This window comes from Bactrocera dorsalis, chromosome 5, assembly GCF_023373825.1.
Source record: "Bactrocera dorsalis isolate Fly_Bdor chromosome 5, ASM2337382v1, whole genome shotgun sequence".
NCBI classification, from domain to species: domain Eukaryota; kingdom Metazoa; phylum Arthropoda; class Insecta; order Diptera; family Tephritidae; genus Bactrocera; species Bactrocera dorsalis.
The window spans coordinates 37,162,055-37,175,091 of NC_064307.1; the positions used below are offsets into that span (position 1 = coordinate 37,162,055).

General features: G+C 35.1%; 3 protein-coding genes across 4 annotated transcripts in view; 1 reads left to right on the top strand and 2 right to left on the bottom strand.

Moving 5' to 3' along the window:
* The window catches only part of LOC125779055 (odorant receptor 63a-like), a 214,232-nt gene that overhangs the window by 147,564 nt on the left and 53,631 nt on the right, over positions 1–13,037 (bottom strand). The gene's annotated exons all lie outside the window — the stretch shown is intronic.
* LOC125779050 (kelch-like protein 17) overlaps positions 1,004–13,037 on the top strand; it is a 398,740-nt gene continuing 386,706 nt past the window's right edge. For both annotated transcript variants that reach the window (XM_049459466.1, XM_049459467.1), the window contains exons 1-3: positions 1,004–1,152; positions 1,333–1,505; positions 1,573–1,930. In XM_049459466.1, the coding sequence (XP_049315423.1) occupies positions 1,354–1,505; positions 1,573–1,930 (510 nt within the window). In that variant the 5' untranslated portion in view covers positions 1,004–1,152; positions 1,333–1,353. The remainder of the gene's footprint in view (positions 1,153–1,332; positions 1,506–1,572; positions 1,931–13,037) is intronic.
* Positions 10,429–13,037, bottom strand: part of LOC125779051 (kelch-like protein 3) — a 2,783-nt gene continuing 174 nt past the window's right edge. Inside the window, exons 2-7 of the mRNA XM_049459468.1 lie at positions 12,607–12,964; positions 12,159–12,530; positions 11,787–12,085; positions 11,235–11,433; positions 10,755–10,850; positions 10,429–10,684 (exon numbers count right to left, since the gene is read on the bottom strand). Coding sequence (XP_049315425.1) covers positions 10,472–10,684; positions 10,755–10,850; positions 11,235–11,433; positions 11,787–12,085; positions 12,159–12,530; positions 12,607–12,964 — 1,537 coding nt within the window. The 3' untranslated portion in view covers positions 10,429–10,471. The remainder of the gene's footprint in view (positions 10,685–10,754; positions 10,851–11,234; positions 11,434–11,786; positions 12,086–12,158; positions 12,531–12,606; positions 12,965–13,037) is intronic.

Here is a 13,037-nt window from a genome sequence, read left to right on the forward strand (position 1 = left end):
CGCCTGGTTGACCTTGCTGTGCCTCCATTCACAGCCGCTGAATATTTCATGAATGGCAGTTAGGTCACTGCGTTTAGTCTCTGCTAAAACGGCGTATGCGATCGGTTTTAATGTGGGAATATACACCCGTCTTACAATTTAGCTTTGCCTGTATTTAATTACACGGCTTACTTCATTTTATTTGCCTGTATTTTTTATAATATCAGGGCTTTTTTAAAATAAAACTTTCAAGCTACCTACGAAGTGCTCTCATAGTGTGTGATCTGAGTTTTAAAAGGAAAAATTGAAATATACATACTTATGTAAACATTTACTCAGTGTATATTAAATACAAGGAAAATTTATAGTTTAAGTTCTCTAAAGACGGAGGCCGCAAAAATATAATTATTTTTAAATCGCCTGGTTTTGACGCGAATGTTGCAAATCCATGATTGGAAGGCGAATTTTTCAATAGTTTATGTACAGTGGCTCACAGCCAAAAAGATTAAAACATACAAAATGTACTAAAGAAAGCATTATGATGGCTAAATTCATTTTCCAAAAACTAGAAATGCCATTTAGCAGCGACAGATATACACATTTGATTTATGCTCTAATCAATAACTAAAGCAATTGCAGTTCAATTCAAAATGCATGGGACACAAGTTATTAATTTACAGAAGAGATAACATTAAACACACACACACACACATGTATTAAATTGCACACTTGAAAACAACCCCATGTCAAGCAGCAACAAACAACATGCTGTAATACATACATGCAGTCCACTAATATTAAATATCTATGTATGTTCAAATATATTGAACATACATACACATATACAGAAACAGACACATACTTAAAATGCATTGTCATGCAAAACAATAGCATTCAACAAACAATAACGCAAACATTACTAAGGATAAGATGTTTGCATATGATAACCCTTAGCATACATTTTAGCAACTGTTTGTTAATGTGCGCACATTAAAACAAACCCAAGGTCACACAACATAGGTTCAAACAATGGCTAACATACATACATATAAACATATTTAGTTATTTAGCAGATTTTGAGAAATACTATATAAGGTTTCCAAATTTAAAAATAAACTCAGAATGAAAGATTTCTGACTTGACGAAAGACTGTTTGAATTCCCCCCACCAGAGGTAAGGAATGAGAAATCTTTGTTGAGTTCAAACAGTGCTGGTGTTTGTACTATGTGCGGACAGCTGTCAGCCAGCGATCGGACGCAGATTTAGTGAACACCAGAAAACTTGGAAGAATACTTCCAGGTGCATTTACTTATTTGAAATATTTTAATCAATATTGTAATTTTTTTATTACAGAAGGAACGTTAATAACTAGCAATGGCCACGAGTTCTTCCCAAACACTTGCTCTTCAGAGAAGCTCCAGTGAGCAGAACCGTTCCATGGAGAAATTAATGACGAAAATATTTAGCTTCTACGACGAGCAGTCTCTAATCGATGTGACATTTAAAGTTTCAAACCCAACGGCTCTGTAAGTATTACTTTGTCCTCAGCTTACATAAAATTATGCAGATTAATATTTATAATCTTTTTTTCAGTGTACCCGCGCATCGTTTGATACTCGCAGCAGCGAGTCCTTACTTCGAGAACCTTTTCAATGGCAACCAAGGCACTAATCCAGTCATCGAGATAAATGATATCGATAGCAATATTTTTGAGCGCCTAATAACCTTTTGTTATACCGGACAGGTCCTCATTACCGTTAACAATGTCGCTGCCATGCTAAATGCGGCAATCGTTTTGCAATTAGACGATGCCAAAAACCATATTGTGGACTACCTCATGACACGTATCGATGAATACACTTTACAGGGTGCTTATACGCTGCAGCTTGAAATGAAATGTGAACATCTTAAGCAGAAAATCATCGAATACGAGACCCAGAATTTCATGGAGGTGAGTCTAAATATACAAGTAATGTCTCACAATAACGGTACCTGTGTAATTTAAATTTTGTTTCTAATAATACTAGATCAGCCGAAGCGATGAGTTTTTGAATTTTGATGTAGAAAAATTGCAACGTATCTTGGTATCTGACAATTTGAACATAACCCGTGAGGAAGATGCCTACGATGCCATACAACGCTGGTACAATTACGATGTTCCTGCGCGTCAAGAGCAACTGCCACTTTTAATAGCTTGTCTCCGGCTTATCCAATGCAACGTTGACTTTCTGATGACACGCATACGGCCGTTACCTGGATGTGAGCTACTGGCATTCAAGGCGTTATCGTGGATCGGAGTGCCTAAAGCACGGCCAATGATAAATATGCGATTTACGGAACCACGTGGTGTCAGTGCTTCAAATTGTGGTGAGAAAACAATCCTAGCGCTTTGCTCAGAGGTAAAAACACACTGTGGCTTATATTCAAAACTGATAATCTTACATTAATGTACTTAAATATTTTTGGAATAGAAATGAATCCCAAGCTGCAGCAATATAAAAAAACTGAGGATAAGTGGCAGGAATATGCGAGTATAAAAACCGATTACCGATGGTATGAAACTATTTTAAAGGATGATAATTTATTATTTATTGGCGGTTGGAAAAGGGGTGCCACACTTAACGTCGTCCGCAGCTGGAATATGCGAAATAAGACATGGCAAAATTTAACTCCCATGAAGCAAGCAAGAATTTCACACAGCGTTGTCGAATTAAATGGCAAAATCTACGCGATTGGTGGTTTTGATGGTAATAATGCTTTGTCGTCGGTGGAAAGGTGAATATATCTAAATCTGTAATGAATTACCTAACGATAGCGATTGTGAGCTTTACCAATTTCTTAAGCTTAATGGTGAAAGAACTTTAGACTAGATGTGTTAGGGTAGTATGGATAATAAACAAAATAAGGTACTTCGTCATGGAAGAAGGAGGGAATTCAGTGAAATGTTACGATCTGATTGAATCTGACTTTAGAAAACTCTAACACTTTGACATGGTCAACGATTAATTTAGAATAATTTTAATTGTTTATTAGCAGACTATGAAAAGTGGCGAAATGACGCTTCAGTTTACTAATATACATACATTCTTTTTTCATTGCTTTTGTTTGTTTCCAGATATACGACTTCCGATGGTTGGGAGTACGTGAACAGCTTAAATGTTGGACGTGCTGCAGGTGCAGTGACATTAAATGGTAAAATTTATATAATGGGTAATGGCACAACAAAATCCGTCGAATGCTACAATCCAGATTCGAATACTTGGACTTTTTGTGCGGAGATGACAGAATATTCCCATTTACCTGGTGTAAGTTAGTTTAAAATATAATTATTAATATTAGTGGAACGTTCATCAAGTCATGATTTGGTAGAATGAGAAGGAGTTGAAGAACGGTATATGACGCCTTTACTTATTTGACTCCATGGATTTCTTTTACTAAAGACGGATGTACGGAATTCGTATTCTGTCCAGAGTTTTCAAATTTATTTGTGAAATGCTTATAATAACAGATTCCATTTGATTTCACCGTTGCAAGCCTACCCTAAAGTTTTCAAAACAAGCACAGTAACTCCGCTACAATAAAAATGACCGAATTTGTCTAATAGAAAATAGTCACTGATTTATTTAGTCGCCCTCTTAACTCTATTAAAATGAAACAAAACGTTTATTGCTACTTTTTATATTACAGATCGCAGCACATAATGGTTACATTTATGTTGTAAGCTTTAGAGGTGTTGAACGGTACGATCCTCAGCAAGACACATGGTCACAGGTACATATATTTAGTTGATTTTCGCCGATCGCTTTTGGTCAAACTGAAGATTCTTGAAAATATTTCGCAGATTTGCTCTTTGGGATTTGGTGGTGGTTATAAAGCTTGCGTAACACTAGACAATAGACTGTGGACTATTGGTGGCAAGTCTAAATCTGCTGACAAGTCATGTGTATCAGTCTTTGATGAAGAAAATTCCTGTTGGCTAGAAAGATGCTCTTTACCCGAAAGTAAAGTGTATAACTGCTTTGTTGTGCCTGAATCCTTGCTGTCGTCGATGTAAATAAAAATAATGTAATTATTGTTCCGTTTTTCGATCTAACAAATTATTTTATAATAAATTATCTCATAAAAATAATATAAAACTTCACTATTGTCATACAAAAATAATTATTTTAGAAGCAGGGAATGGTCCTAAATGCACTTTAACTGAAAGTTAGGAATCCGTAGTGTGAGTCCAATTCTAACATCGGTAGAATCCACAAGTTTGACGATTTCTTCTTCTTCTTAATTGACGTAGACACCGCTTACGCGATTATAGCCGAGTCAACAACAGCGTGCCAGTCGTTTCTTCTCTTCGCTACGTGGCGCCAATTGGATATTCCAAGCGAAGCCTGGTCCTTCTCCACTTGGTCCTTCCACCGGAGTGGAGGGCTTCCTCTGCTTCCCGCGGCGGGTACTGCTCAGAATACTTTCAGATCTGGAGTGTTTTCATCCATCCGGACAACATGACCTAGCCAGCGTAACCGCTGTCTTTTAATTCACTGAACTATGTCAATGTCGTCGTATATCTCGTACAACTCATCGTTCCATCGAATGCGATATTCGCCGTGGCCAACGCGCAAAGCACCATAAATCTTTCGCAGAACTTTTCTCTCGAAAACTCGCAACGTCGACTCATCCGTTGTTGACATCGTCCAAGCCTCTGCACCATATAGCAGGACGGGAATTATGAGTGACTTATAGAGTTTGGTTTTTGTTTATCGAGAGAGGACTTTGCTTCTCAATTGCCTACTTAGTCCGAAGTAGCACCTGTTGGCAAGAGTAATCCTGCGTTGGATTTCTGGGCTGAACGGCTGTTTTTGGACGACATTCACGGAATTCGTCTTTGAGCGAACGTCGGCCACGATTGAATTCGTTGTACCAGTTTTTCACAGTGCTATAGGATGGTGCTTCATAGCCATACAAAGATTTTAGTTCATCGATGCACTCTTGTCATGATAATCCACGTCGAAAGTTGTGAAAAATGATCGCACGAATATGTTCACGAGTTTATTCCATTTTTTGACCGAGATGATTTTTTTAATTCCCTGTAAATAAAACCATTCACGATTAAATGAAAAAACGTTCTGAGTGATGTTATGCTAAAAAATGTCAAACTTTCCAATGGAAATGTCAGATTGCACCTGGCAACACTTAGTGTTGCCTAGGCCAGAAATATATATAGCAGCCCTCGTATATAGGCCACAATAATTAATTTATTTAATTTGAACCACTATGACACGGTCTTTAAATAGGTGAAAAAATGGGGACGCTAAAAAATATTTATTCTCAAAGTGGGCAGTAGACAAAATAAGTTTGGGAACCACTGGTCTAGACGGTCATTTTACTTAGAAACCATGTCAGTAAATCGATCGTATAGTTTGGGATATATACAAATTGTTTAAAGCTACAAGAGAATGGCTCCCTAGCTATTAAAGAAGCGACCAAAGGATATTCTTTTATGATATACTTTTTAATTGACACTGATGAAAGGTAGAATGTTTACTTGAGTTAATTTCTCTATAAACTATGTGTGTCGCTATATGACTTATTGTTTTAGGTTTTTACAAACAACTGAATAAAACGGTAATAACGAATACTGGAAGAACTACAGTAACAGAAATTTCAAAATCAAAATCATATTTGGTATGATGGCATAATATGACATGAAAGAGGTGAAAAAATTTCATAAAAAGGTCCGGCTTAGGCACTCCATATTCTAAAAGGCTTCTATGAGATCATTCTATATTATTTAGGATGCAAAATTAAGTGCTCCTGACATATTTATTTATCGCACTTTTAGTAATTTTCAATATAACTCTTACATGGGAGTGGGCTTTGTTATATCTGATTTCATAGTGTTTAAAGAGCTACTTTAAGGACTTGTTCTCACTTGCCTATGCCCACTTTTGAAACATTTTCAACCCACAGATGCCCTTTTATACCACAATTTCGTATATCGTATCACAGTTTTACATGTTTATGTGAAATTTAGTTATGCCTCTATATAGGTACGTCAAGAATTGGCACTCTTTGGGCACTGTAATGATCCGTCTCCGCCTATCAGCAATATGAGTACTAATATCAAGTTTGAACAAGCTATCTCAATTTTTACTGAAGTAACCACTTGCACTGCAAGACGGTCTGAAGGATAGACGGTTATCTGAAATTCAAGTCAGCTTCGCATTCAGTTCATTTAGATACATCTAATCCTGTATATGTCTCGATTAGTGTTACAAAGGTGAACAAAACTCCTCTACTTTGTGCAACATGCGAGAGTATAAAAATGAGCTGGGTTTCTTTTAAAAATGTTCGTTCAACTTATGTTAATATTTCTTTTAACAGATGAAATCAAAAGGAAATATGCTTCCATCCATAAGTCTACATTTTATTTCAAATTCAGTAAAAATTTATACAACTTAGAAATCCTCTTTTACACATTGCTAATAACACTGAAACTACCGGGCGTATGAGTAACATTTTGCTTACACTCGTATAATTCGGTTTGAAGTATTTGGACATCTACAATAGAACGTGAAACAATTATTTTCAAAATCGTTAAACTGATTTAAAAACAGAAATGTAAAACAATTCTCTTACGTTCTCTTCATCTGCACCTATAATAGGTTAGGAATAATTCATAAAAATACAATTGTGTTTGAGAGCATATATAGGAATACTTACTCCTAAATCATTAAATGCAAAGATACAACAAATAAAAACCCAATTCGATTTTATGATTTCAAAAGTTTCTAGTTTAATTTTCTGGCGTTATTTTTATCAAACACACATATGAAAATATTCCTTAGTGAAATTTATATTTTTGCTAAGCTACTTTTTATTGTGAGCAAAATATAGTATTTACCTAAGATCTTACTAGGTCGAACGCACTTTATAGCAATAAATTATATGTTGGTATTGATATTTATTTTTCTAAAGTTGCCAAGTATTACAAAAGCTAGTAAGTGAACATGAAAAGTCAGAGATATTATATTTTTGTACAGCAAGTGTACTATTTTTAATAGCATATCCAAGCAAATAAATAAAATTTATTCAGAAATAACTGAGGGCGTTCGCCAATAAACTACTCTTCTTATTCCGCTTAAAGTCATGCAAATTCGGCAAGGGCTTTCTAAAACATAGTGGCTTCACGCAATAAACTTCTGCCAGTCACACATACTAAGTGCAATTGCTGTGTGTCAGTTTGTTCCGTGTCTGAAGTTGAAAATTTCCAAAATTAGTTGGCTTATTCTTCATGCTTATTATAGACCGATACTCTTATTCAAATGACAGCCACTTTTAAAAGGATTGACTTAATTAAATTCAATATTCAAGGATTATTAAATAAAATTAATCAATTATCTAAGAAACGCTTTAAAGTGGATAATTTTGGTGAAACACGTAAATTGAGAAGGATCATTAAAAGATATGAAAATCCTTTATGCCTACGAATACTAAGAGCACTTTTATAATATACTTACTAAAATAAATATTTACTTTTTAATGGAATTTGATTGAATAGAATTAGAACGGAACTGAGCCAAGATGACGTTATAAAATACAAAATATTAATTGCATTTGAGGGAGGTTACAACCCACTGCTTACTATTATTAAGATAAAAAGCTGCCAATTGAAGAAATATTTCCTGAAAACTAAAACGATAAAGTTTCTGAACGACAGTCGGATGATTTTCACCGAATAAATATGTCAGAAGCATTTAATTAAAATAATATGAGTCCAAATAGTATGCATTATAGAAAGAAGCATATATATTTATTATTTTGAAACTTCTTGAGTACTCTTGTAGTTACAGGTACAATGGCCCGGAATAATATAATATCAGCTTTGAATCTAGTTCCATAAACTGTGATTGTTTCTCATATTTCACTTTGCTTACTCTTTGCTTACTTACAATCGCATTGTCTGCTTCAATTCACAAGCCACATAAAATAATTGCAAACACAAATGAGTCAATTAAAATAATTAATAAAAACAAACTAAATAATTAACAATAAAAACAGAAAGAAAACAATCGAAATAAAAAAAGAAACAGAAACAAAATGTAAAGAATTAAAAAAGGCAATTGTTGTAATTGAAAACATGATTTACTTTCTCTTTATTTATTTGAAACCATACATAATTTTTAGCTTTATAATTGCTGTTCTTGTGAATCCTCTGTGTTCCGCTGAACTCTGAGCTTTATTCTATTTTTTTTTTGTGCAGCTCTAGATAACTGCGTTCAATTCGACACAAAAATCTAATATTATTTCGATTACTTTTATTTTCATTTAACCCTTCTGTTATGTTAATAAAAAGTTGCACATGTGATGTTAAGGTCACGGAATGCCCTAGTCGAAGTTTTGTAAGGGTATCCAATAAAAGCCTAATGATTTTATTTTTTTTTCTAATATTTCTTAATTTTTCTGATTACAAATTAAGTTTGAATTTAACATTTCATAGTTGTATTGGTTATAATTTTATTTAAATGTTACATCTTAGATTTTTTGAATATAAATGAATGCGCAGGTGGCTCGCTAAATTGTTTTTCTCTATTTTAGAGCAACATCCGCCGAAGTATTTGTCTATTCTGCGTCTGCCCAGTCATTCCTGACAATACCAGCCGACAACTGCTTTTTAGGTACGCGTTTTCTACGAGTTATTTCACCCTCAACAAGGTCTAGGCTAAGATTTTCGAGAAAAAATCTATGCTTATATGTTTTTGACGTGTTCCAATTATGGTGGATTTCTATCCAAAAATCGTAGGTATTTAACGCCGAGACATCCACAATATTCGAGAAAACAGCTACGGGTCAACGATTAGTTTGTTCCCTGCACGTACATATATGTTTCTACTAATTGCTCAACTGTGTCTACTCCAGATTATTCCGGCAACCTCTTGGGATGGTTTTCAATAATGTTTTTGTTATGATACCACTTTATACTTTATAAGAATTTATTTAACAATGATGATATCCATCAAAGAAGAAACGACTGTTTAGTAGTGGTAATTGTCTCATTATTTCTCATAGTGCCCATCTCGAGTTATAAAAAAGTTATTTGTTTGTTATATTCCGTCATTCATACCCACTTACTAGGTCCAACCCTACCCGTTTGTCTTGGTTTCGTTCCGGTTCTGCTGAATCTTTTCCCAAATTATTTCAAAATTTAGGTAAAATTTTGTTTCTACATATTATATAAATACGTCAATCTCCAATTTTTCAGCGCCCTCGATAATGGTGAACTCTATTACAGGTATTTTTATACCCTGAACAGGGTATATTAAGTTTGTCACGAAGTTTGTAACACCCAGAAGGAAGCGTCGGAGACCCTATAAAGTATATATATAAATGATCAGTATGTTGAGCTGAGTCGATTTAGCCATGTCCGTCTGTCTGTCTGTCCGTCTGTATATATACGAACTAGTCCCTCAGTTTTTAAGATATCGTTTTGAAATTTTGCAAACGTCATTTTCTCTTCAAGAAGCTGCTCATTTGTCGGAACGGCCGATATCGGACCACTATAACATATAGCTGCCATATAAACTGAACGATCGGAATCAAGTTCTTGTATGGAAAACTTTGACATTTGACAATGTATCTTCACCAAATTTGGTATAGATTATTTTCTAGAGCAACAATGTAATATCCGCAGAAATTGTTCAGATCGGTTAACTATAGCATATAGCTGCCATACAAACTGAACAGATAGTTACTAACAGAAATGCACCTGTGAAGGGTATTTAGCTTCGGTGCAACCGAAGTTAACGTTTTTTCTTGTTTTCTTTTATATTTGATATTCGGTGAACTGAATATACTGTAACCAGGGTGTCGTCAAATTATATTTTGTTCTGGCTCTAGTGCTATTGGCTGCTGTCGATCAAAAGAACACGGTAATGTTACTTGCAAGTATATCAGCTTCAGCAATACTGGCTTCTTCTTCACCAGCAAGGTACCATACTTTTCAGAAGATTCGCCATCTGGCAATGCTTCCAATACATTCTCATCGTCCTCAAAATCACTATACTTATCAATATCCACAATATCTTCCATTATTGTCTGTATTTGGGTTTCTGTTAGACGACAAATTTTCCGAATCAGATAATAAATACTCCATCGAAATCAATCAAAATACTCACCTATGCTCGTTTACGATTCATTTTATAAAATATCTACAATGTCTTATGTTTTTCCTTAAATTAAAGAACATGTTACATATCTACGCAAATACATATTTATTACACCAGTAGTCGTCAAACTGGTGGATTCAACCGATTTTAGAATTGGTCTCATATTACGGATTCCTAACTTTCAGGTCAAGCGTGTTTCGCACCATCTCCCGCTTTCAAAATAATTATTTTTGTATGACAATTGTGAAACTTTATATTATTTTTATAAGATAAATTTATTTTAAAAAAATTTGTTAAATCGAAAAAGAGAACAATAAGTACATTATTCTTATTCACATCGGCGATAGCAAGGATTCAGGCACCACAAAACTGTTATACACTGCACTTTCGGGTAATGAGCCACTTTCTAGCCAACAGAAAATTTCTTCATCAAAAACTGAAACACATGTCTTGCCAGCAGATTTAGATTTGCCACCAATAGCCCATAGTCTATTGTCTAGCGTTACGCAAGCTATATTACCACCGCCAACACCCAAAGAGCAAATCTGCGAAATGTTTTCAAGAAAATTCAGTTTGACATCAAGTGAATGGTGAAAATCAACTCAAGATATGCACCTGTGACCATGTGTCTTGATGAGGATCGTATCGTTCAACAGGTCTGCACCCATCCCCATTGCCCAAAACATAGATGTGACCATTATGTGCTGCGATCTGTAATATAAAAAGTAGCAATAAACGTTTTGTTTCATTTTAATAGAGTTAAGAGGGCGACTAATTAAATCAGTGACTATTTTCTATTAGACAATTTCGGTCATTTTTATTGAAGCGGAGTTACTGTGCTTGTTTTGGAAACTTTAGGGTAGGCTTGCAACGGTGAAATCAAATGGAATCTGCTATTATAAGCATTTCACAAATAAATTTGAAAAATCTAGACAGAATACGAATTCCTGTTACATCCGTCTTTAGTAAAAGAAATCCATGGAGTCAAATAAGTAAAGTAGTCATATACCGTTCTTCGAATCTTCCTCATTTTACCAAATCATGACTTAATGAACGTTCTACTAATATTAATAATTATATTTTAGTCTAACTTACACCAGCAAAGTAACCTGTCATATCCGCGCAAGAAGTCCAAGTATTCGAATCCGGATTGTAGCATTCGACGGAGTTTAAGCCAGTATTGCCATTTGAACCGCCCATTACGTAAATTTTACCATTCAAGGTCACTGCACCTGCGCGAAATCGTCCAACAATTAATCTGTTGACGAACTTCCAACCAACGGAGATCGTATATCTGAAAACAAACAAAAGCAATGAAAAAAGAATACATATCTATAAACTGAAGCGTCAAAAGTGGCATTTCGCCACTTTTCATAGTCTGCTAATAAACAATTAAAATTATTCTAAATTAATCGTTGACCATGTCAAAGTGTTAGAGTTTTCTAAAGTCAGATTCAATCAGATCATAACATTTCACTGAATTCCCGCCTTCTTCCATGGCGAAGTACCTTATTTTGTTTATTATCCATACTACCCTAACACATCTAGTATAAAGTTCTTTCACCATTAAGCTTAAAGTTAACCTTTAATTGTTAAAGCTCACAATCGCCATCGTTATGAAATCGTTACAGATTTATATGTATTCACCTTTCCACCGACGACAGAACATTTTTACCATCTCTACCACCAATCGCGTAGATTTTACCATTTAATTCGACAACGCAGTGATTATTTCTTGCTTGGACCATATCTTGAAAATAATACCATATCTTATTTCGTATGTTCCAGCAACGAACGATGTTATATGTTGCACCATTATAACCGCCAATAAATAATAAATTACCATACTTTAAAATAGTTCCATAACATTGGTAATCGAATTTTATACTCTCATATTCCTGCCACTTATTCTCAGTTTTGTAATATCGCAGCAGCTTGGGAGTCAGCTGTTCCAAAAATATTGTAAGTACAATAATGAATGATTATCAGTTTTAAATATAAGCCACAGTGTGTGTTTACCTCTGAGCAAACGGCTAGAATTGTTTTGTCACCACAATTTGTAGTACTGATCCCACGTGGTTCTGTAAATCGCATATTTGTCATTGGCCGCGCTGTAGGCTCTCTGATCCACGATAACGCTCTGAGGGCCAGTAGCTCACATCCAGGTAACGGCTGTATGTGTGTCATCAGAAAGTCCACTTTGAATTGGGTAAGCCGCAGACAAGCTATTAAAAGTGGCAGTTGCTCTTGGCGCGCAGGAACATCGTAATTGTACCAGCGTTGTATGGCATCGAAGGCATCTTCCTCACGGGTTATATTCAAATTGTCAGATACCAAGATACGTTGCAATTTTTCTACATCAAAATTCAAAAACTCATTGCTTCGGCTAATCTAGTATTATAAGAAACAAAATTTAAATTACACAGTTGCCGTTATTGTGAGACATTACGTGTATAATTAGACTCACCTCCATGAAGTTCTTGGTCTCGTATTCGATGATTTTCGTCTTAAGAACTTCACATTGCGTTTCACGCTCCAGCGTATAAGCACCCTGTAAAGTGTATTCATCGATACGTGTCATGAGGTAGTCCACAATACGGTTTCTGGCATCGTCCAATTGCAAAACGATTGCCGCATTTAGCATGGCAGCGAGATTGTTAACGGTAATGAGGACCTGTCCGGTATAACAAAAGGTTATTAGACGCTCAAAAATATCGCTATCGATATCATTTATCTCGATGACTGGATTAGTGCCTTGATTGCCATTGAAAAGGTTCTCGAAGTAAGGACTCGCTGCTGCGAGTATCAAACGATGCGCGGGTACACTGAAAAAAAATTATAAATATTAATCTGTGTTATTTTATGTAAGCTGAGGACAAAGTAATAATTTAATGAAAG